This window comes from Macrobrachium rosenbergii, chromosome 51 (assembly GCF_040412425.1).
Source record: "Macrobrachium rosenbergii isolate ZJJX-2024 chromosome 51, ASM4041242v1, whole genome shotgun sequence".
Lineage (NCBI taxonomy): Eukaryota > Metazoa > Arthropoda > Malacostraca > Decapoda > Palaemonidae > Macrobrachium > Macrobrachium rosenbergii.
The window spans coordinates 54,825,889-54,847,177 of record NC_089791.1 but is presented as its reverse complement, the minus strand read 5'-3'; the positions used below and the strand labels follow the sequence as shown (position 1 = coordinate 54,847,177).

The following is a 21,289-nucleotide window of genomic DNA, read 5'->3' as shown; positions in this document are numbered from 1 at the left end:
TAAAGCCTCCTGGATCCCCACTCAGTATGTGTGAAGTGTAGGGGTAAAGTTGTGAATTGGACGATACAGATGTGATGAATGTTTGGGTCTATCTGAATGGGAATGGATTGATTATAGTCAGTATGTGAGAAAGCTTGAAAGGGACCTGATCAGAAGAGCCAAGAGTACTATGTCTCGCTCTTCTAGGGATAGCCAGGAATAGTTAATTCTTTGCCCTTGCTAACTACCCTATTGATCCTTCTCCCGTAGTGGTAGTCTCTGAACCCCCTACTGAAACAGGTAAAGACCCAACACTTAAAGATATGATGGCGGCCATTCAGGCCCCAAATAACAGGTAAAATCCCTCACAGATGACAGGGATAATATGTGGTCGATAAATGAGAGATCTAAAAGTACAATTGTTAGTGCCGTTGTTAGTGCAAGTGCAGTGGAGGGTGCGACTGCTCGGACCTGTAATGCTCCTAGCCCTAGACCTCTTCCAAGCTCCCCAACCCTGGGAGAAGGAAAGTCGACAGGCTTAAGGGAGGCGAGAGGTTTTAGCTCCTGCCGGTCGCCCCTCGAGCCGCCCTGTTGACACTTCCCAGATGCTCACCGCCATAGGAGAGGCAGATAATGTTGTACTCTTCGTCTTCGATGACGCAGTCCCCAGACGGGCTGGCATCATCGCATCCAGAGTAAGACCTCTCAAGAGGAAGTTCCCCATTGAGGGACGCCATGATGAGACTTCACAGGCTCCAGGTTGTAGCCACTGGAGCAGCCCGGGAGCCGCTCCCTTCTAGCTCCGAGGGTAGCTCTCCTGCTAAGAGCAAACGTAGACAGTCCCTGTTCAGTCAGGACGCCAGGCAGCAAGAGTGTGGTGGACGCATTGCTGCCTTCCGAACATGCTCCTCCTCCTCCTTCGGATTTGTACTGCCTGCTGAACCTCACCACAATCCATTCTAGACGATGAGGAGGAAGTAATTCACGTAGTTGAGGCTTCCCAGCCTATCCCCAGCAGCAGGAAGCCCCAGAGATAGTTTACTGCAAGATATGCAGCAGACTTTGTCTTCTGCATAGCAAGTGGCAACCAGGCAGAGAGAAGAAGGATAGCAGACGTCCAGCTAAAGCTTTCTTCAGACGCCCAGATGTTCAAGACGCTGAACGTAGTGAAAATGAAACTCTAGACGCTGGATGCACTGGCGCTCAAGTGTCTAGGGAGTGAAACACCATGACGGCAAGCGCCAAGGAACTGGACGCCAAGACGACAAGAGTCAAGGGCATTGACGCCGGGCGCCAAGATGTTGGAAGCCAAGACGTGGAGGTAGCTCAGGAGGGATGGGCGCCAAGATGCCCAGCATTAGAGCACCAAAACGCCAAGCTTCAGGAGTTTAGACGCCAGGATCGCAGAGGTAACTCTGGACGCGGGATCACTGGCGCCAGCCGCCCAGAAACGGAACACCACAAGTGTCAAAACAGTAGGGCGTCACGGGAATGGACGCCAGGATGTCAAGCGCCCGGAAGGCTGGACGCCAGGACGATATAGCCGAACGCCTGACAGCTCGGATACACGGCATCCAGTAAGTGAGACGCCGCCACTTCGGTAACGCCAAACAGTCGGATGAGGTGGACGATATCCTCCTCCTTCTCCAGACATTCATTTGTGACGAAGTTACCGGCCGAAGAGAAACATTAAGAGAAACACCCCCGTCAGACTTAAAGAAACTGATGTCAGTGTTTACGAACTTTTTCCGGAGAACTTTGTGCCAGCTGCCCTCGATCTCCTCCTTCTCAATTTACTTTAAGGAAGACTTTGAAGAAGGCAGTGTTTATGAAGATGATTATGTTCCCGCTTTCCAAACGAGCATTGAAGACCATGCAGGATTGATGGCCACTAAGAAGGATCAAGGAAATCCATGTTTCTTTCCCCTGGCCAGACTAGTCCAGATCGAGCATTTGGTACGAGACTGAGAAGCTCTTGCCTGGGATACCTGTCATCCCAGGGGAGTTGACGCCACGCCACAGAGCCATGGGAAAGGCGAAAGTGTTTTTGGTCTCCATCGGAGATGGACCACTCCTCGCGGGCATCTTCAGGGCCTTTGAGGTCTTTAATCTTGGACTGGACCCTGGGAGCCTTGGGAGGAAGACGGAAGACTTTAAGAACACTGCACAGAGGAGCTTATCACCTCATGTCCTGTATGGATAAGGCAATCAGAGATGGTGCCAACGAACTAGCTGCTCTTTTTCAGCAGGCATCTTGAAGAAAAGAGCCCATCTTTGTTCTTTTTTCTGTTCTAATGGGGTCACGCCCATTCAGAAGTCGGAACTTCTTTATGCTCTGCTATCTTCACATCTGTTCCTGCAGGAAATAGTTAAAGACATTACTTTGGTCTTAGCACAAAAGGCCACACAAGATCTAATAACTAAGACAGAGGAAAGTCCTACCAATGAGCTTTGTCACGCAGAAGCATAAAGGAGAAGCCCAGTGACTCCAGCCCTTCGTGGAAAATCCAACAGTAGAGGAAATATGAGACTGGTAAAAGAACAACAAAGAGAGGCTCCAGGCAAGGAAGAGCCAGAGTCTGAAGTGAAGCACCTTCAGACAGCGTGTAGGAGCCAGACTGACCAACTTCTGGCAAGTGTGGGAGAAAGAGGAGTGGACCTATGGTCCATTCAGTTACTCAAAGAAGGGTACAGGATCCCTTTCCTGAGGAGACCCCCTCTGGCAGCAGCAAGACCAATAGACCTTTCAGCCAAATACAATGACAGAAACCAAGGCAGAGGCTCTACAACAACAAGTGTCTATGATGTTGCAAAAGGAGGCCATAGAGAGGGTTCAAGATCTGGAATCCCCAGGATTTTACAACCGGTTATTCCTGGTCCCCAAAAGCTCGGGAGGTTGGAGACCAGTTGCAGACGGGAGTGCACTCAACGTTTTTGTGCAGAAAACAAAGTTCACAATGGAAAGACAAAAATTGGTTCTGGCAGCAGTCAGACAGCACGACTGGATGGTCTCACTGGACCTCCAGGATGTGTACTTTCACATCCCCATACACCCGAGCCCAAGAAATATCTGAGGTCTCGGGCCCAAGGAAAAGTATTCCAGTTTCGGCTCTCTGTTTCGCCTACAAGCACCGCTCCACAGATTTTCACAAGGCTGATGACCAATGTAGCAGGTTTTCTTCACACGAGAGGCATCAGAATCTCTTGTACTTAGACGACTGGTTCTCAGAGCTCCTTCCCCGCACACGCTGCCTGGAGGATCTTCAGACCACGCATACAGTTATCGGAGGAATTAGGGTCTGCTGATAAACAGAGAGAAATTCAGCTGATTCCATCCCAAGAGGTTCTGTACCTTGGGATGAAGATTCAGAGTCAGGATTTTCGGGCTTTTCTGGGCTGTAGCAAGGACTTGAACAAGCCTTAGGAAAACTTCAGGATTTTCTAAAGAGACAGACATGCTCATGCAGGGAATGGATGAGTCTGCTGGGGACCCTTTCTCGCTAGAACAGTTTGTCTCCTTGGGAAGGCTGAATCTATGCCCTTCAGTTTCATCTAAATCAGAACTGAACAAGGAAATAGAACTGAGACCAAGTGCATCCCCATTTCGAACCAATAAGGCCAGATGAGTGGTGGAACGACTCCGCCAAGCTCCAGGAGGGCTTTTTAACATCAGAGGAACCCAGACCTAGTGTTGTTCTCCGATGCATCGGAATCAGGATGGGGAGCAACACAGGAAGGAAGTCGCCTTCGGGGCTCCTGGACCAGAGAGCAGGAGAAGTGGCACATCAACCAGAAGGAACTAACTGCAATCCTTCTAGCTCTCAGGAGTTTGGAACACATAGTGGAGAACAGAGAGGTGCAGGTCAACGCCGACAACACGACAGTGCTGGCCTACATCAGCAAACAAGGGGGCACTCACTCCAGGTCTCTATGAGACAGCAAGAGAACTTCTTCTCTGGGCAAAGGAGAAGAATGTCAAAACTAGTAACCCGATTTTATCCAAGGGAGAAATGTGAGGGCAGACATTCTGAGCAGGAAAAATCAAGTCCTCTCAACAGAATGGACGCTACATCAAGACGCCTGCAGAAGCATGTATACTTTGGGGACGTCCAGGCACAGATCTCTTCGCCACAGTGCAAACGAAGAGGCTGGAAACTTACTGCTCTCTCCGCACCAGATCCCGAGGCAACATACATAGACGCTGCTCCTGATGGACTGGTCCAACTTGACGTGTATGCATTTCCTTTCAAGATAATAAACACAGGGTACTGCAAAATTTGTCACACGAGGGGACCATTAATGACCTCTTGTGGCCCTTGGCCGACAAGAGATTGGTTCACAGAGGTACTGGAATGGATGGTGACATCCCGGGAGGAGCCTACCTCAGAGACCAGATCTACTCAAACAACCCCACTTGGAAAGATATCACTAAAACCTCCAAGCGCTACAAGTAACTGCTTTTCAGACTATCGTGAAAAACTCACAAGAGCTAGAGGTTTTTCAAGGAGGCAGCTGGCGCTATCGCAAGAGCAAGGAGGTCATCCACCATTAAGGTATACCAATCCAAGTGGGAGGTATTTAGAGGATGGTGCAAGAACAACCATGTGTCCTCTTCCAGTACCTCTGTAACCCAAATAGCAGACTTCCTGCTACACCTTAAGAGGAAGCTTAATTTTTCTACCTCTACCATTAAGGGGTATAGGAGCATGCTGGCAGCAGTTTTTAGACATAGAAACTTGACCTGTCAAACAATAAGGATCTCCAGGACCTACTCAGATCCTTCGAAACTTCCCAAGAAGAGAGTAGAGAACTCACCAGCATGGAACCTAGACGATTCTTCACATAGAGCATCTTTAAAGGACTCACCATGAAAACTCTTTTCTTGGTTAGTTTAGCAACAGCGAAAAAGAGTTAGTGAGATACATGCCTTCAGCAAGAATATAGGCTTTTAGACAAGGCAAGGCAATCTGCTCACTGCAACCAGGGATTCCTTGCAAAAATGAACGCTCATCACAACCCTGGCCCAGAGTGCTCGAGATTTCGAATCTAACGGACATCACAGGGGAGGAGAGAGAGAGAGTCCTATGCCCAGTAAGAGCTCTAAGGCACTACCTGGATAGGACAAAGGACTTAAGAGGAAATTCAGAAGGGCTTTGGTGCTCAGTCAAAAAGCCCTCTGTGCAGATGTCGAAGAATGCTCTGTCTTATTTTATCAGACAGTTGATAAAAGAAGCACATATGGAATGTAGCGAGATGGACCACAAGATTCTGAAAGTGAAGACGCACGAGGTCAGGGCAGTAGCAACTCTGTAGCATTTAAACAGAACAGGTCCCTGCAGAGTATCTTGGACATGACCTTCTGGAGAAGCAAGTCATATTTTGCCCTCACTAAAAAAACAAGTCCAAACATTATACTAAGACTGCTATACGCTGGGTCCTATTTTATAGCATCTAATTCAGTAGTGGGAGGGGAATACCCCTACAATCCCATAAACCAATCTTTTTCTTACCTTGGAATTGAGAATTTTTATGGTTGTTTATGAAGGCTGGACGCAGTCTTCTGCAATCATTGGGTTGAGAGTTTTAGATATTGTGTGTTTATTTGGGTTTTTAGTCAGGTGGTCGTTTTGTTCCTTGATAGTGCCCGAACAAGGGTATTGAGAGGAGGTCTAGTCACATAGAGGTTATACATCGTTGACAGCCCTAGAGATTTTCAGCCCCTGTGGATCGCTGACTTTTAAGGAATGCAGACATAATGAGGCAGGAAAACATTGAAGTCAGCTTTCTTAACAGGTAGGGAACCTAGAGAGTTGTTTTTGCAACTTTAATTATATTATAATTCCAACGATGTTAGCTGTTCTGACCCTCCACCAAAGGTGTCAATCAGCTATATATCAGATATAACTACCAGGTAAGTTAGATGTTTGAAAATATTTTCATTAAAATACAAATTTTTAACATACTTACATGGTAGTTATATATAATTAAATTCCCACCCTCCTCCTCTAGAGACTAGGGGCATGGAAGATCTGAGGAATAGTTGAATGGTTCCAGGTACCTGGGTAGAGGGTGCACAGGTGATCACCTGATCACCGATCGCGATTGTCGCGAAGTTTTTGAAATTCTGCCGTGACATCAGGGACTTAAGCTTATATATATAACTACTCATGTAAGTATGTTAAAAAATTTATTTTATTATGAAAATATCATTTTATTAAGGGTTGTTTACCAAAACTTTACAAAAAAAAATGCAGTGCAAGAGTGAAATGGAGTAAAAATACAACAGGCATTCATTCAGTTACTTCTGGAAACTGCAATTGTTCCTACACTTATGCGTACAAACCTTCGGTCTTTACATATGGGATTTACTTTCAGCACAAGCTGGAACTGGCCGTTTAGCTTAAAACAAGGAGGTTACACAAATTTGGCAAACTGACGTAGGGAGTGAAAGTCTTAGCTAAGTAATTCAGTCAGTATGCATTTACTTTACCTTTCGGCCGTAGTCTGAGACAGACGTGTCTCTTCTTCTGCCTGCTATTCGACTTTATTCTTCTTTATTCTCTTGTTTTTTAGTATAATTGTTGTTTTGAGATATTTTGCTTATTTGGAAATACTGTAGCCTTACATGTTCTACTCTATTTGTATATTCACTCTTTCTTGCTGTGTAGTTGTTCCTAAGTTTTAGCCTGTATGAGCCTTTCTCTTTGATATTCTCTCTTCTCTAACTTGTTTTGCTTTTGATATATTGCAAGCCCAACTCTTGTCTTAGCCTTGGTGTTTGTTCTTTTATTCTGTTTTATCTTTTATACTATTTTGCTTCCAAGGAGAAAGGGACTGCCTCTTGCCTCCAACCTTTTCTATTTTTGGACGCCTTCTCAACTTTGTTTTATCGAACATCCTTGTTTTACATCTCTTCTCTGTTTGTTCCGAGTATTTTCTCTCTGAAACAAGCAGGGGATGTTGTAATGTTTTGTTCTTTCAGATGTTGTAGAGCTTGAGAGGCTGGAGATGGAGGTGGGTTCTCTTGCTACAGTGTGGGGAGTGTTGTAACCCATCATACGAGAGCTTCTGCTTGCCTTCGGGCTTGGAATTCCGTCTCCTTTGGCACAAGGAGGCAGCGGAGGTTGATGTTTGCAGAACCCTTGGACAATTTTACCGGTTCCGGCAAGTTGTCTCCATACCATAGGAGCCCAGTCTTCGGTTCTTGCTCCATCTCGGGGGGCCAGTCAGGCATTTCTATGCTCCCTCCTCTTCCCCTTGTTCCTGTTCTGAATGATGAGAGGTCCCGAGACAGCTATTCTTGATGAAGTTTTCATTACAGTCCTTCAAGAGACGATGGGTAGGCCACAGCCATGAGGAAGGATACACAGTGGCTGTAAGGAAGGTGACACCTTTGGAGGGACAGCTATTGGCTGCGTTTGGATGGCTGTGACTGTTTGCTTTATAAAAAATCATTCACGGCCATGCAATCTGCCAGGCAACATCGGTTTGGGTGTGTGTGTGTCATTGCAGTGTGTCGTCAAAACTTCAAGAGCTACTTCACTCCCCTGCATTTGATGTTGGTTGGCAATAGAAGCTGAGCAACATCCCTTCAAAATTTTGCTGCATGCCATGGTAGTGTTTTTCCCAGGCGTACCTCCTTGACCGCGGTGTCTTCAAAAGTGCAGCTCCCGCCCAGATTGTCTACATTTCTTTCCTTCTGTTGTCCTTCAGGGCACAGCCAAGCATATCTTCAGTACCAGAATGAGAGTTCCTAGTGTACTTCTGCTTGCCCTTCCTCTGCAAGTTTCCTTTGGGGAACAGTTCCTGGTTGCTGTTTCATTGATGTCACTCCAGTTTCCAGATGTCTACGCCTAAGATATGCTCCCCAAGGAAGGAAGAATACATGGCCATGCAAATGGTGCACATCTATGTCTTTGTTTCATTTTGTATGACCAAGGAGGAAAGAGAGAGGGGCTGGGTAGGCAGAAGCAAGCTTTGCTATGCTACAGCGTTGCACGGCCATAACTTTTTGATGTTGTTGCAGTATGCCGAACGTCTCAAGCCAAAGGTTTGCTCTCCACGGAAGAAGTGTGACCGCCTAGATGCTACACGGCCATGTCTTTTCTACAAATGTTCCACGAACAAGAAACAACTCTCCTTGATTGTTTTTGTCATTTCCTCCTTATGCTCTCCCCTGTCCGTGGACATAGACTTGGAGCCTCTTCTACTCAGACTGAGTGAGTGTCAAGTATTAAATGCTACACGTGGAGGTTTGGAGACATCACCATCACCTTCACTTTCCCCCCGCAGGGGAAGATTCTTTAGTGAGTCGAAATGAATTTGTGGACATGGATCGGATGGTTGATGAGGAGTGGTAGGAACTCGAAGGGAAGTTGATATCCTACCGAAGGTCATCTATTACCTAGGTTTTAGCCAACGTAACATGATGCTCAAGGCTACGGGCACTCCACCAGCGGCCACACGTGGGGAGGAAAACCGTCTTAGCATCTTCTTTCTTCTTACCCTACTTCCTCTTCTGGGAAGGGAAGGGGTTTGAAAGGGGCACCTTTGATTGCATCTGTGGTCCCAAAGGGACTGAAGAACTTCATCGACGTCCCTACCTAGCTTACTCTTGGATCGGTACTGACAAGCCTCGAATGCTTGACACAATAACTTACACCAACTCCAGTCGATGTTGCAACTGAGTCATCGAGAGAGGTTGAGCGAACCAGAGAGGGAGACGTAGTATACTTCCAAGCTGAAGGCCGAAGACTCAGTGGTAGAGGAACACCACGGATGATCTGTGGAAAGAGGAGACGACACCCGTACAGGTCCCGGAGAATGGTTGTATTCACTCAGCCGTGAAAAGTGCTGCTACGAGGGAAGCAGTCCCGGCCACATTTGCGTGGCCGGGGTCATATCTCGTACAAAGGGAATGGTCCCGATCACTTGAGTGCGGCCGGGACTACCCCTGAGATGTGACTTTTTCTTCCTTAGGGCCACCGGTCCATCTCTTTCGTGGTTGTGACCTCAATCTTCATCATATGAAGAGCATCTGCAGAAGAAGACACTGCGACTGCATGCTCTCGAAGAAAGCGGGGTTATCTCTCATACAAAGGGAAAGGTCCCAATCATGCAAGCGTGGCTGAGGCTGTCCCTTCTTGAGGGGGAGGGCCCGATCCATGGATCTACGGCCCTTAAAGGACTCCTTCCAAGCATGTGCTGTGGCCTAGAGGCCAATCATGGAAGTCTTATTAAAAAACACTCAAAGATGCACAACCATAGGGCCTGTCAGAGGCATGGCCATCCATAAGGACACCCACGCCAAGAGGAATGGAAGATTGGAGGTCTACAGAAACTTTAACTGCAGTTGGAAACGTACGGGGATCCGAAGAAGCCCGTGCTGTCGAAACTAAAGGTACCCCAGCTCTGGAAGAGATTCGAGTGCCAAAGTTGAGTAGGAACAGCTATTCCTATCCTGCCTGTAGAATGTCGAAGCCCAAGGGTGAACACAGCCTTGAAAGGTCGTCAGCTCATGCAATGATGGCCGTAAAGGTTTGGAAGAATAATCCTGTTCACTCGGATGTAGTTGTTACCGGAAATGGATGTTGGCCACTCCAGTAAGATTGCTGCAATATCACGAACATGATTGGGGGACAATTACTCCCTTTGCCTGACCGTGGAGGTAGAAATGCTCTCGCAAGAGTGATCCCGTTTGCCAGGTAACTCTCCATGTGAATGTAAAGCAGAGGCACTGCCCCGCAGAGACATGGACATATTGATGATCCTGTTCACATCTGTTCACAAGAAGTGAATAGGGGGCCTGTTACAGACATCCCACAGATGTATCAGCCAACCGTCTGCACAATCGTGATGGCGGGAAACATTCCCTGAAGAGGGACCCATATACTACAAAACCTTCTTTCACATGAATGTGGGGAAGAAACTCTCAGAAGAGTCATCTTGTTCTCCTCTAAACCTCCACATGAGCTAATTCTTAAGAATACAATATTTTTATATGTAGGCCTTATAAAGGGAATTAATTTTTAGATATGTGCACCATGACCAATTTGTTGACTACACATCCATAAACACAAATTGTTTCTTTTCTGCAAGAGTGTATTTTCAACTTACAGCTCTGCAGCTTTTAGGTAACTGTGAATAACACAAACATACGTATATGATACAGTATAACTGCAAATATAAACAATGCATCTATGAAACAATTAAAAATAATTAATATCCTTGCAATCCTGTTTTTTGACTGACTGCCTGAAGCTTAATGTACTGTCCATTTCAGTGCTAAGTGGAAAGTATTAAAATGCATATTGTGTAGAAAAATATACAGTAAATATTAAAATATAATCTTGAAATAATACAATACTTGGAACAACAAATCAGATGTAAAATTTTCCATTGATATGAACGTTTTCAGACAGTGTTTGCTGTCACTGTTGCATTCAGTATTGCTAGATACACCACACCACAACAGAACACATTCACCTCCTTTTACCTTTGGGAAGTTGCCCATAGATCCTTGGACACTTTTCCTTGGTTTGTGTGGTGGCTGCTCAGTAGTCATGTAGCTCACCCAGCTCCCCCTGAGGGACAGGTGGCATCTCACCTTAGGTGTACGGCTGCAAAAAGAGAGCTGTATGTGGGACTGGCCTCTTTCCTTTCTCTTTTATACCCTTCCTCTCCCAGTTGGCAGAGGGACGGTTAGCAAACCATATGCTGGATGGGTGTGCATGCAGGTGTTCTAGATGACTGAGTAGCCTATAGCCTATCTATAACCTAGCTCAATTTGGATTAATAGATGCAAGTCCTACCTTATCTCTAGCAAGGGGAGAGAGGGACTGACAATGAACAAACCTGTTGGTTATCTTCAGCTGTACTGTCCCTGACATTATGGGTTCATCCAAGTCTTTTTTCAAATCAATGATGCTACATTCCATTAACTCGAAAGGCCCAAAAGTCTGGCAGTTGAACATCACACATGTTCAACAGATCACAGGCATGGGTCTCCTTCCTTTGCTCTTACTTTATCAGGAAGAGGGGCCCCAGGTGAGGCGAACTACCAGTCAGTTCAGAGATTTGCTTAGAATCCTCCCTAGAAGTAAGTCTCCCATATGTAAAGACCAAGGGTTTGGATACATGTAGGAACAAATGACAGATTTTTAAAGTAATTTGTATTTTTTCTAACATACAAAACCTGAGGTCTTTACATAAATAGCCCACATCTAGCCACCCCTCATTCTGCTACATAGGCCAAAAGGTAAAGTGTGTGCATACTGACTGGATGAGCTCCTCCCCTACCTTCGGTGGCCAACTACCAATAACCACCTTGTTTTAAGTTGAACAGCCGGTTCCTTTTGCTGAAAGTAAATTCCATATGTAAAGACCTCAGGTTTGTATGTTAGGAAAAATAAAAATTTAAAAAAATTGTCATTTTGGTGGTTCATCCATATCTAGAGTTGCAGTGCTGTGCTTGGAAAATATTTTATAAGTACTGTAAATATCTGAGGCTGAGTTAGCAAAAACTAGTTATGGGAATGAATTCCCAGTTTTTATTTTGAGTACACAAGAATTTGTTTTAATTATTTTTTTAATTCAACCCATGTCCAATTTAAAGTCTTTTTATATACCTATTTGTAATCTTATATGTTCACTTCTACAGGTACATTATACCATAATTTTTGTTCCTAGTATTATGCTGTAATTTTTTTTATTGCAAGCATGTGTGTTGATTTTGATTTTAAGCTTTCTTTTTCAGCTTACTTGTGATAGACAGACAATTGCAAGACATCTACTGTCAGATCAGTCTGATCCATTTAACAGACAGCCATTAACAATGGAAGAAATTATACCCAACACCGAGCTTAAACAAAAAATCAGTGCATGGCTTGAGGAACAGAGAAAGAAAAGAAGAGAAGAGATGAAGGTTTTAGAAACCTGAGTGTAAGTACTGGTGTATTTAAAAAAATTCAACTTAGGTTGAATATTTAAGTAATAAAATATTCATAAAAATATTGCAAAAAAATAAAATTGATTGAAAATGCAGTATTGTAAGCTACACTACATAGATAAAACATGTCTTGAACTGAAATACTGTCTTCAGTAATACCAGTCATTTTTTTTACTTGGCAAATAGTTTATGTGCATTTTTTGGGGTCTGACAGTGTAAATTGATGCAATACTTGCAAAAGCAGGAAAAGTTGTTACAGCCTAATCTTGTAGTAACTAATAGCAAACAACTCTTATTTCAGTGATTCATTCATGCACCATTAATGGGCATAGTGAAAAATGTAATATAGTAATGAATAGGTGAAGAAACTAATCATGTAAAAAAAATTATTCAAAACTTCGATATTTCTTTAAGGAGGGTGCAGCCCACTTACTGTCTTTCTTACTGTCTTTCTTCTTGATGTGAGATCACTTGGTGAGGGTGGGAGTGGAATTTATTTTTGACAATGTACGAGTGACGGGTTTCCAGAAATACTACCACCACAAAAGAAAGGACAGTAGGCTGGGTACTGAGGATTAAATAAATATTAAGAAGCTACAGAAGTTATCAAACATATAATTAAACTGCTACATATACTAAAATGAATTGTACATGGAGTAAGAGATTATCAATGTGAAATGCATTACAAATAGCAAATGAAGGAGACGAACCTTTTGCGATAGATGGACAGGTCTTATAAGAAGCAGAGCATTTCTGTTACCTTTGGGTCACACTGGACTGTGAAGAAGTTGAGAGAGCAGCAAGAGTAGCTGAAACACAGCAATTGCTAGACAGTTGGTAAACAAAAATGTCCCAGTAGTAGAGAAAGCTAATACCTATGATGGTTACATAGTCCTGTATTACTCTATGCAGTAGAAGCATGGGCACTAACTAGGAAAATGTAGGCAATTTTGAAAATGTTTGATCACAGAATATAAGATTCATGGCTAGAGCATGGTAAGGAAATCATATATTAAATAAGTCGAATTGGTGGAAAGATGTACCAAGAAGCTGGAAAAAAAGATCTGGGGGCATAATGATTGAGATGGGTTGGATGTGCGATGGGAACGGATGAGGAAATGTTAATAATGAAAGCAGAAGATACGAAGCAGCAGGGCTAAGACTTATAAGAAAGCTCCTGAGAAAGGGTATAGATAAAGACCTAAACCTGGAGTTCAGGCTGAAAGAGCACTAGACAGAAGAATGGCAAGATCTCATGTCTAATTTCGTAAAAGGAAAAGCCGATTTTAAAACATTTGTGTATGATTATGATACCGAAATAAAAATTTTCTTCACATGAGAGAAAACAAACTAAAATGAATAAGAAGAATTTTATTTACCAAGTTATGTACAGTAAAAAAAAGTTTTCCTTGATTACCTTGACAAAATAAGCTTAGACAAGTATAAAATGAAGTTAAAAAATACGTGCTAAGACAAGTATACAATGAGAAAATGCATGATCAGGCTATCTTGTCTATTATATATACTATATAGGTAATTCATTTATAAATGTTTATTTTCCTCATAGACTATACAGTAGGTCAGGGATATTTTTTTAGTAGTGAAGATGGAGAAGTATTTATTAACAGGTAATTCATTAATGCTTAAGCTATAAATAAATGACACTACACTGTGCTCATTTTGTACCAAAATATTATGACATTTTTAGGATACAAGGCACCCCTCCTTATGTTAGTCTAATGAAGAAAAAACTTTATTTTTCTATTATGTGTCATGGATACAAAATCTCACCTTGACTCTGGTAATGGTCTTAGAAACAAAGAATTTTGCAAGGGATAGTGTTCATGGACAGTAGTCCCTCGAAATAACAAATGTTTTAAATGATCTACCTAGTTCTTGAATTACAATAATATATATGACAAGACTCAGAAATGTAGTGAAAGGCAGATTTAAGGCTTATAATAATGACAGGTGTAAATCACTGATGACAGTACTGTAATATAACAGGTGTTTATGATCACCACATGTTTGTCAGAATATAAAATGTATTGTTTGTGTCTTGTCTGAGTGAACAGCAACAAGTTAGAAGTGAAACATCAAAATAATACAAAAAAAAGGCAAAAAAAAAAAAAAAATTAAGATTTAAGTTGGGGTAACTTAAAAAAAAATAGGAACCCACAAGTCATAAAGTATGTTATGCACACAATCCACATTAAGAACTGTAAGCTGCAAAGTAATTTACCATCAGAGAAACCAGTCAAATCCACAAATAAAACTTCTCTAATGGGAACTTCTCAGAAAACTTAAAAACCAGACCATCTGTACAATTCACTGGAATGTAAACAGCCTTGAGGCACAGGCCTGCCTAGGAGAAATATGGTTCCCATTATGAGAGAGCCCTAGCTATATATTTGTACAACATATACATATCCCACCATATGGAAAATCATTAATCCCTGAGGACGGGGCATTAAGAAATCCTATCACTATATACCAGAAAATAATATAACATACAAAAAGTTCTGTTAGCACCCCTTTTCTCCAAATACCAACTTTATCTTTCATAAGTATAATCAACCATTTCACAGTTACAACCTATGCAAACTAAAATTGTGGTTACTGATACAAGCTGATGCAACTCCCCTAGTTGAGGATTTAGACACCCAAAGTCAGATTTGTTATTGTCATAATACTAATGAAAATAGAAAAAATTACTTAATATATATCTCTAAGGGATGTGAAATAAAATTTTGTTCCAAAACCCAAGACACTTTTTTCATCTGGTAAAATATCACTTCATGTTCTGCCAGCATAATGTAAAATTTGAGGTGTGTACTTGGTGACCTATACTCTGACAACCTTATTCCTATTATATTTTGTTTACAGAATAACCTTGGAACTTTCTTATCTTACCATATGACACATAAAACTGATTGGTACAGTTACAAGTTATACTTGAGAATTCTAGCATTTGGTAGATTGAGAAAGAAGTCCACTCCCTTAACTGTAATGCAAATTAACCCTTAAACGCCTACTGGACGTATCATACATCGACTAAAATTGTCTGTTGGGTGCCAAGTGGACGTAAATCACGTCGACTACAAAAATTTCAACCTTTGGTCAACTTTGGGACTCGACCAAAATGGTCGAAAACGCATTGTAAGCCAAAGCTCTTACATTCTAGTAATATTCAATCATGTACCTTCATTTTGCAACAAATTGGAAGTCTCTAGCACAATATTTCAATTTATGGTGAATTTTTGAAAAACTTTTTCTTACGCCCCGACATGATAACTTCGGCCGAAAATTTCAGAAATTCTTTCGTCATTTTGTCGTAATTTTTGCACTGTTCTATATTAGCCATTACATAAAGTTTTATATATGAAAAATGTGCACAATTTCATGTACAATACAACAGAAAATAACTCATGGTTGTAGCTTTTATCAGTTTTAAAAATTTTCATATAAATCACGATAACTGCAAAATTTCAACCTTGGTCAACTTTGACTCTACCGAAATGGTCAAAAACGCAATTGTAAGCTAAAACTCTTACATTCTAGTAATATTCAATCATTTACCTTCATTTTGCAACCAATTGGAAGTCTCTAGCACAATATTTCTATTTATGGTGAATTTTTGAAAAAACTTTTCCTTCGTCAGCGTCAGAAATTCTTTTCGTCACGTTGTCGTAATGTTTGCACTATTTTATATTAGTCGTTACATAAAGTTTTATATATGGAAATGCGCAATTTCATGTAGAATACAACAGAAAATAACTCATGGTTGTAAGCTTTTATCAGTTTTGAAATATTTTCATATAAATCACGATAACTGCCAAAATTTCAAGCTTCTCGTCAACTTTAACTCGACCCAAATGGTAAAAAACACAATTATAAGCTAAAACTCTTACATTCTGGTAATATTCAATCATGTACCTTCATTTTGCAACAAACTGGAAGTCTCTAGTACAATATTTCGATTTATGGTGAATTTCTGAAAAAAAAAATTTCACGCTTCGCCTGCTGCCGTAACTCGGCCGAACATCTCAGAAATTCTTTTCGTCATGTTGTCGTAATGTTTGCATCGTTTACATTAGTCGTTACATAAGCTTTATATATGAAATGTGCGCAATTTCATGTAAAATACAACAGAAAATAACTCATGGTTGTAGCTTTTATCAGTTTTGAAATATTTTCATATAAATCACGATAAATAGAAAAAATTTGACTTCGGTCAACTTTAACTCGACCGAAATGGTCGAAAAACTGCAATTTTAAGCTAAAAACTTAACAGTCTAGTAATATTCAATCAATTAGCTTCATTTTCCAACAAACGGAAAGTCTCTAGCACAATATTTCGATTTATGGTGAATTTTGAAAAAAAAATTTTTATGTCCAGCGTTATGAATTCATGCATTATTTTGTGATAATATTTTTTCTCTGTGTTGCTTTGATCGTTTTACAATTTGTTATATACCAAAATCATCGCAATTTAGTGTACAATACAACTAAAAAAAAATTAACTCATTAGCTTTAACCGTTGTGCTTATAGCATGATTTGTATGCAATTATATAAGAGTTTTTTTCGCTGTCATATATTCCAATATTTATATATGATGATATTTTTTCATTTCTGATGGTTGCATACTAAACTTCAGGCAATGACAAAAAAGAGCCAAAAATGAATCCTTAATCTTAAAAACTTAAGCGTGCTGTGATTTTTTGAAAAAACTTTTTCCGTCGGGCGCTAACTCACCGAACGCTGCCGGCATACGGGAGATGTTTTTGTAAATAGAGGCTCGGCGTTTAAGGGTTAATGATGGCTATATTGAACATTACTATACTGTTCATGAGTGGACTTGTTTCTCAATCTACCAAATGCTAGAATTCTCACGTGTAACTTGTAACTGTACCAATCAGTTTTATATGTCATATGGTAAGATAAGAAAGTTACAAGGTTATTCTGTAAACAAAATATTTAGGAACAAGGTTATCAGAGTATAGGTCACCAAGTACACACCTCAAATTTTACATTATGCTGGCAGAACATGAAGTGATATTTTACCAGATGAAAAAATCAAGTTATGCTGTCTAAGAAACCTCTCCTCCACTTACCTTTGCATTGCCTCCAGAGACTGATCCTAGACATTTTTGTTGCAGTCATTCGTTTTGCACAATACTATAGATCTTGCTTCACTTCACAGTTTATTGTAACATAAAATAGGCTTTCAACTTTCGTCTTTCCTTTGTATATCTCTATGGAATATTTTCTTTGAAATTCAATTCTTTTCTGATGGCCAATTCAAAGGAGTTTTTTTCCTACTTACATAGGTATAAATGAAGTCAGAATTTCTTACCGTGACATTTCTCACTGTGGTAGTATATCCCAGTTTTCAAGCAGTAGCAAAGAAAGCCATTAGGTCTTTTGAGCCAGTGCACAAGTGGGCCATCTCTCATCATAAAATACCATGTATACAAAACACAAAATAACTCTTGAGAACTCAGGTGCATGTTTCTGATGAAAGTTTCTTTGTCAACTGTCTTCATATTTTCAGCTTCTCCAGAACCACGTAATCAACTTGAACTACATTTGTCTAAAAACAAATCTTGGGTAAGGAAGTTCATGTTTGCGTAAAAGGGAGGTGATTAAGAAATAGTATAAATATTGTGGGATCATTTAAACAGCTTCCACTCTAGAACTATTGGGCGAAAAATTTCAACACATCACCCAAGCTCAAAGTACCAAATTTGGTACAAAACCTTCTTGGATAAAGATGAAGGTTGTTGAAAAGGGGGCCTAGCTCCCTTCCAGTGGCAATAGTTGAGAAACAGTGAAAATAGGGTAGAGTCATTTAAAAATCTTTGCTTTTAAAATCAGTGGGTCAGAAATGAATAAACTTGCAGGAAAGCATCTTTATGTAATGTAGATTAAAGTTTGTTTAAATCATGGAGCAAATGGCCAGAATTTGGCCATAAAAGGTGTACAAATTTTAATATAGGAATATAGGTAAAGAAAAATGTTAAAATATGTTCTTTCATTGAAACAACAATGCTACATGTAATAAATTAATGTCTTGTACGGTTGAGTCAAGTTTATTTGGAGGGACCTGGGTGGGGCTGCAGTGATTTAAAATCTTATCTTAAAAGAAAAATCTTAGTGATATATCCTTAAGGGCAGCAAGGTGTTTGAGGTGACCAGTGTAGCCTGTGGCCCTTTTTGTTTATCTTATTGTGAGAAATCTGTCTGAACCAAACTTTTTTGATAGGCCTAAAATTTGTGTTGCCTTACCAATTCAGGTAGATATCTCATCCAAATGAATGTTCAAATACAGGGTGGAATAGCAATAAGGATTTCCTTCTTGCTGTATAAAAAGAGTTTTTGTAGAACTAAAAGGGAGGCCAAAGTTTTTGTGTGCCCATGATAATTAGTTAAGCAGCCTTTGCAATGATAGGGTATCATGCAACAAGGCAACGTTATGAGTAAAAAGGAAATACTTTTTAGTCAAGGCAATGATTTTTGATGTGGCCTGATACCTTTAAAAAATTCCCCATTCATTCTAAATTGAAACCAGACTCTGTAATCACGATCTCCAATTAACAAATAAACAGGTTAAACAAGGCTGCTGCAAGTCCACTTTCTTCATGTATATGAACTTTGTTCAGCAGTTTCTTAAATATCAAAGAGCATTCTCTTCTACGGAACTTTTTAAAAGCATTCTCTTCTACGTAACTTTTTAAAAGCTTTCATAAAGTACAGCGAGAATAACCTAGAAATTTTTTATGTATTTGTCTTAAAAGCAAAAATTTCCATAGAATAATGTGTACTACTGGTATATGTCAAAAAGCACAAACTAACAATGAAGATTTTTGAAGAATAAAATTATGCCCTTTCAGACTGTAACAAATCTTCTCTTGGAAGATAAAAATTTGCTTTGAAATTATTAAATATCTGCACCATTAACTCAGTCATACATTTTACAATTTTATACTGATTTGTGGTGCAAATTTCTTCCCTGAAGAATTGTGTAATGCCATATAGTAATTATTCCCATCTGTAAGCCGGGAAAATACCCATTAATATGTGCAGAGTATAAGGAATATGGACTCTGATAGTAGCAAATTGAAACAGATCAAGCCCAGAGTTTGAATATTAAATTCTCATATCAAAAGTAACAACACACAAGTAATTTTGACAAAACTTAGAATTGGTCACTCTCATTTGATCCATACATATTTGATGAATATCCTGTATAATCCAGTAGTTACATGTACATAATGCATAACAACACTAACAGTTAAACCTTTTTTGTGTAAATGTCCAGAATATGATTGACAATGAATGTCAAGTCTTGGAAACAAATCAGAGAAATTTTATCAGTCTTCATTTTTAATCAACCCAATTACTGTATACGATTTTAAAAAGTCCAAAGTTAATTATTAACATTTAACTATTATTTAAATGAAATCAGGGATTGATAAACTACAGTAATCTCTTGAATATCTGGATTAGTAGAGCTAAGGCCTTGCCAGATAAGGGCAAGTAAAAAAACTCTATGGGTGGTCAGTGGCAACTCTGTACCCTTACTCCCCCTTCCTTGTCAATGTCGCATAAGCGTAAACAGTCTGTATGCTTATAAACAACCACCATCACACTTTAAACTGAAAACTTTATGCTAATGGCAATTTAGCTAATTTATTTAATTATATCTGTAAAAAAATACTATATAAATACTTAAAAAAAAGGTGAACTCCTTTTTTCTCTTGTGCACAACTTGCTGCATATATTATGTTTTTTATTTTGCCCAAATCCATTTTATGATAATCTTACTAAAAACCTTTTATTTTACCCAAAGTATTTAAAAATACATTGTACAAAAAAAACAAACTTTTCTTTTTATTTTGTCTAAGCAGTCTTTAAAATACATTGTATGTACAGAAAAAAAAAAATTTTATTTTCCCCAAACAAAAAAAAATCAAACTTACAAATGTAAAAATAATTTTTCTCTGTCACTTACCTGTTTGTGCTGCCCTTGGTGCTTATGATGGCTGGACTTTTGAAAAACTTGTGAGAAGTTTACATGTCCCCTCCCCCTCCTCCAGTTTTGATATCATGCAAGGTTGATCAGTACTGTGCCATACTCATCCATGATATGTGACATAGACCATCCTGCCTCTATTTTTCCGACAATTTCTAGTTTCTTCTGAAGGCTCAACACTTTCTTTGCCCTATAGGGTGAGATGGAGCTATACAAAAGATGCAAAGCACCATACCAACACTAGCAGGACATGCAATGCTGCAGGCACTGTAATGAAAGCCATGTGCTCTGGGTACATCATTGCATTAGGTAACTAGTCAAAAACAGTTCAGACAACTGACTGACAATCACAACTGTACAAAGAGGGAAAATACTCATTGTTACCGAGTGCATTGATACTTTCCAGGTGTAGCCAGTTGGAGAAGGTATGTTTATGATGCACATACCTATTAACCACTGAACAGCAAAAATTCATGACATACATTTCTGCCAGCAGCGAGAAAGCTTACAAAAAACACGTGCTTGTCCACCCCACCCTCACACCACCTATCATATACTATTAAACTGATGACATATCTGTATTGGCCAATAAAAAGCAATAAATAAGTGACATTTTGTAACGTGCTAAGTGACCTCATGCTTTTTAGCCAGTTAAAATCACAAAAGCTCACTCTCTCCCCCCACCTCTCTCACTTTGTGTATTATAAGTTGTATGTACTGTGTGTAGGTGTTCCTTAGCATGGTATCACTCGTTCTCTACTTCATTACAAGTTAAACTTAATATGATTATCACACATATTGTTACAGTACACTGTTGATATTCATCTCGAGTATAATTTTCACATTCACTGTATAAAATAATTGAAAACATTTATAGTGAAATTTCATCATGAATTTTGTCATAGATGTTGGCAACACATTGAGCTACTTATAATGCTTCTTCCCTTCCCTCAACCAAAGGGAAGAGGTTGTGAGAGAGGTGTGAAATAATGAGCAGGAAGACAAGTACTGCTAGTTTATTGATGAAGTGAGCCACTTATAAAGCGGGATGCGGATGTCTGCGTACTTTGCAGAGACTGCGGGTACAAAGATTTACAGGTGACCTGAGGTCAAACTAATTCTTTACAAAAACAGGACAGGTTCATACAGAAAACATAGTGATCAATAATGCCCGACATAACAAATAATTCGTTACTTGTACATAAAGCATGATTATTTAGAAAGACAATAAATATACAATTTACAATTATGGTGATAAACATATATTCTGGTCGACCCTAGGTCGATGTAAAGGCACTGCAGAAAACGGGATGTTCACTATAGAGAA

General features: G+C 40.1%; 1 protein-coding gene across 2 annotated transcripts in view; it reads left to right on the top strand.

Moving 5' to 3' along the window:
* Positions 1-13,295, top strand: part of Ube4A (Ubiquitination factor E4A) — a 93,636-nt gene extending 80,341 nt beyond the window's left edge. For both annotated transcript variants that reach the window (XM_067095563.1, XM_067095564.1), the window contains one exon: positions 11,735-13,295. In XM_067095563.1, coding sequence (XP_066951664.1) covers positions 11,735-11,917 — 183 coding nt within the window. In that variant the 3' untranslated portion in view covers positions 11,918-13,295. The remainder of the gene's footprint in view (positions 1-11,734) is intronic.
* Positions 13,296-21,289: the final 7,994 nt, after the last annotated feature.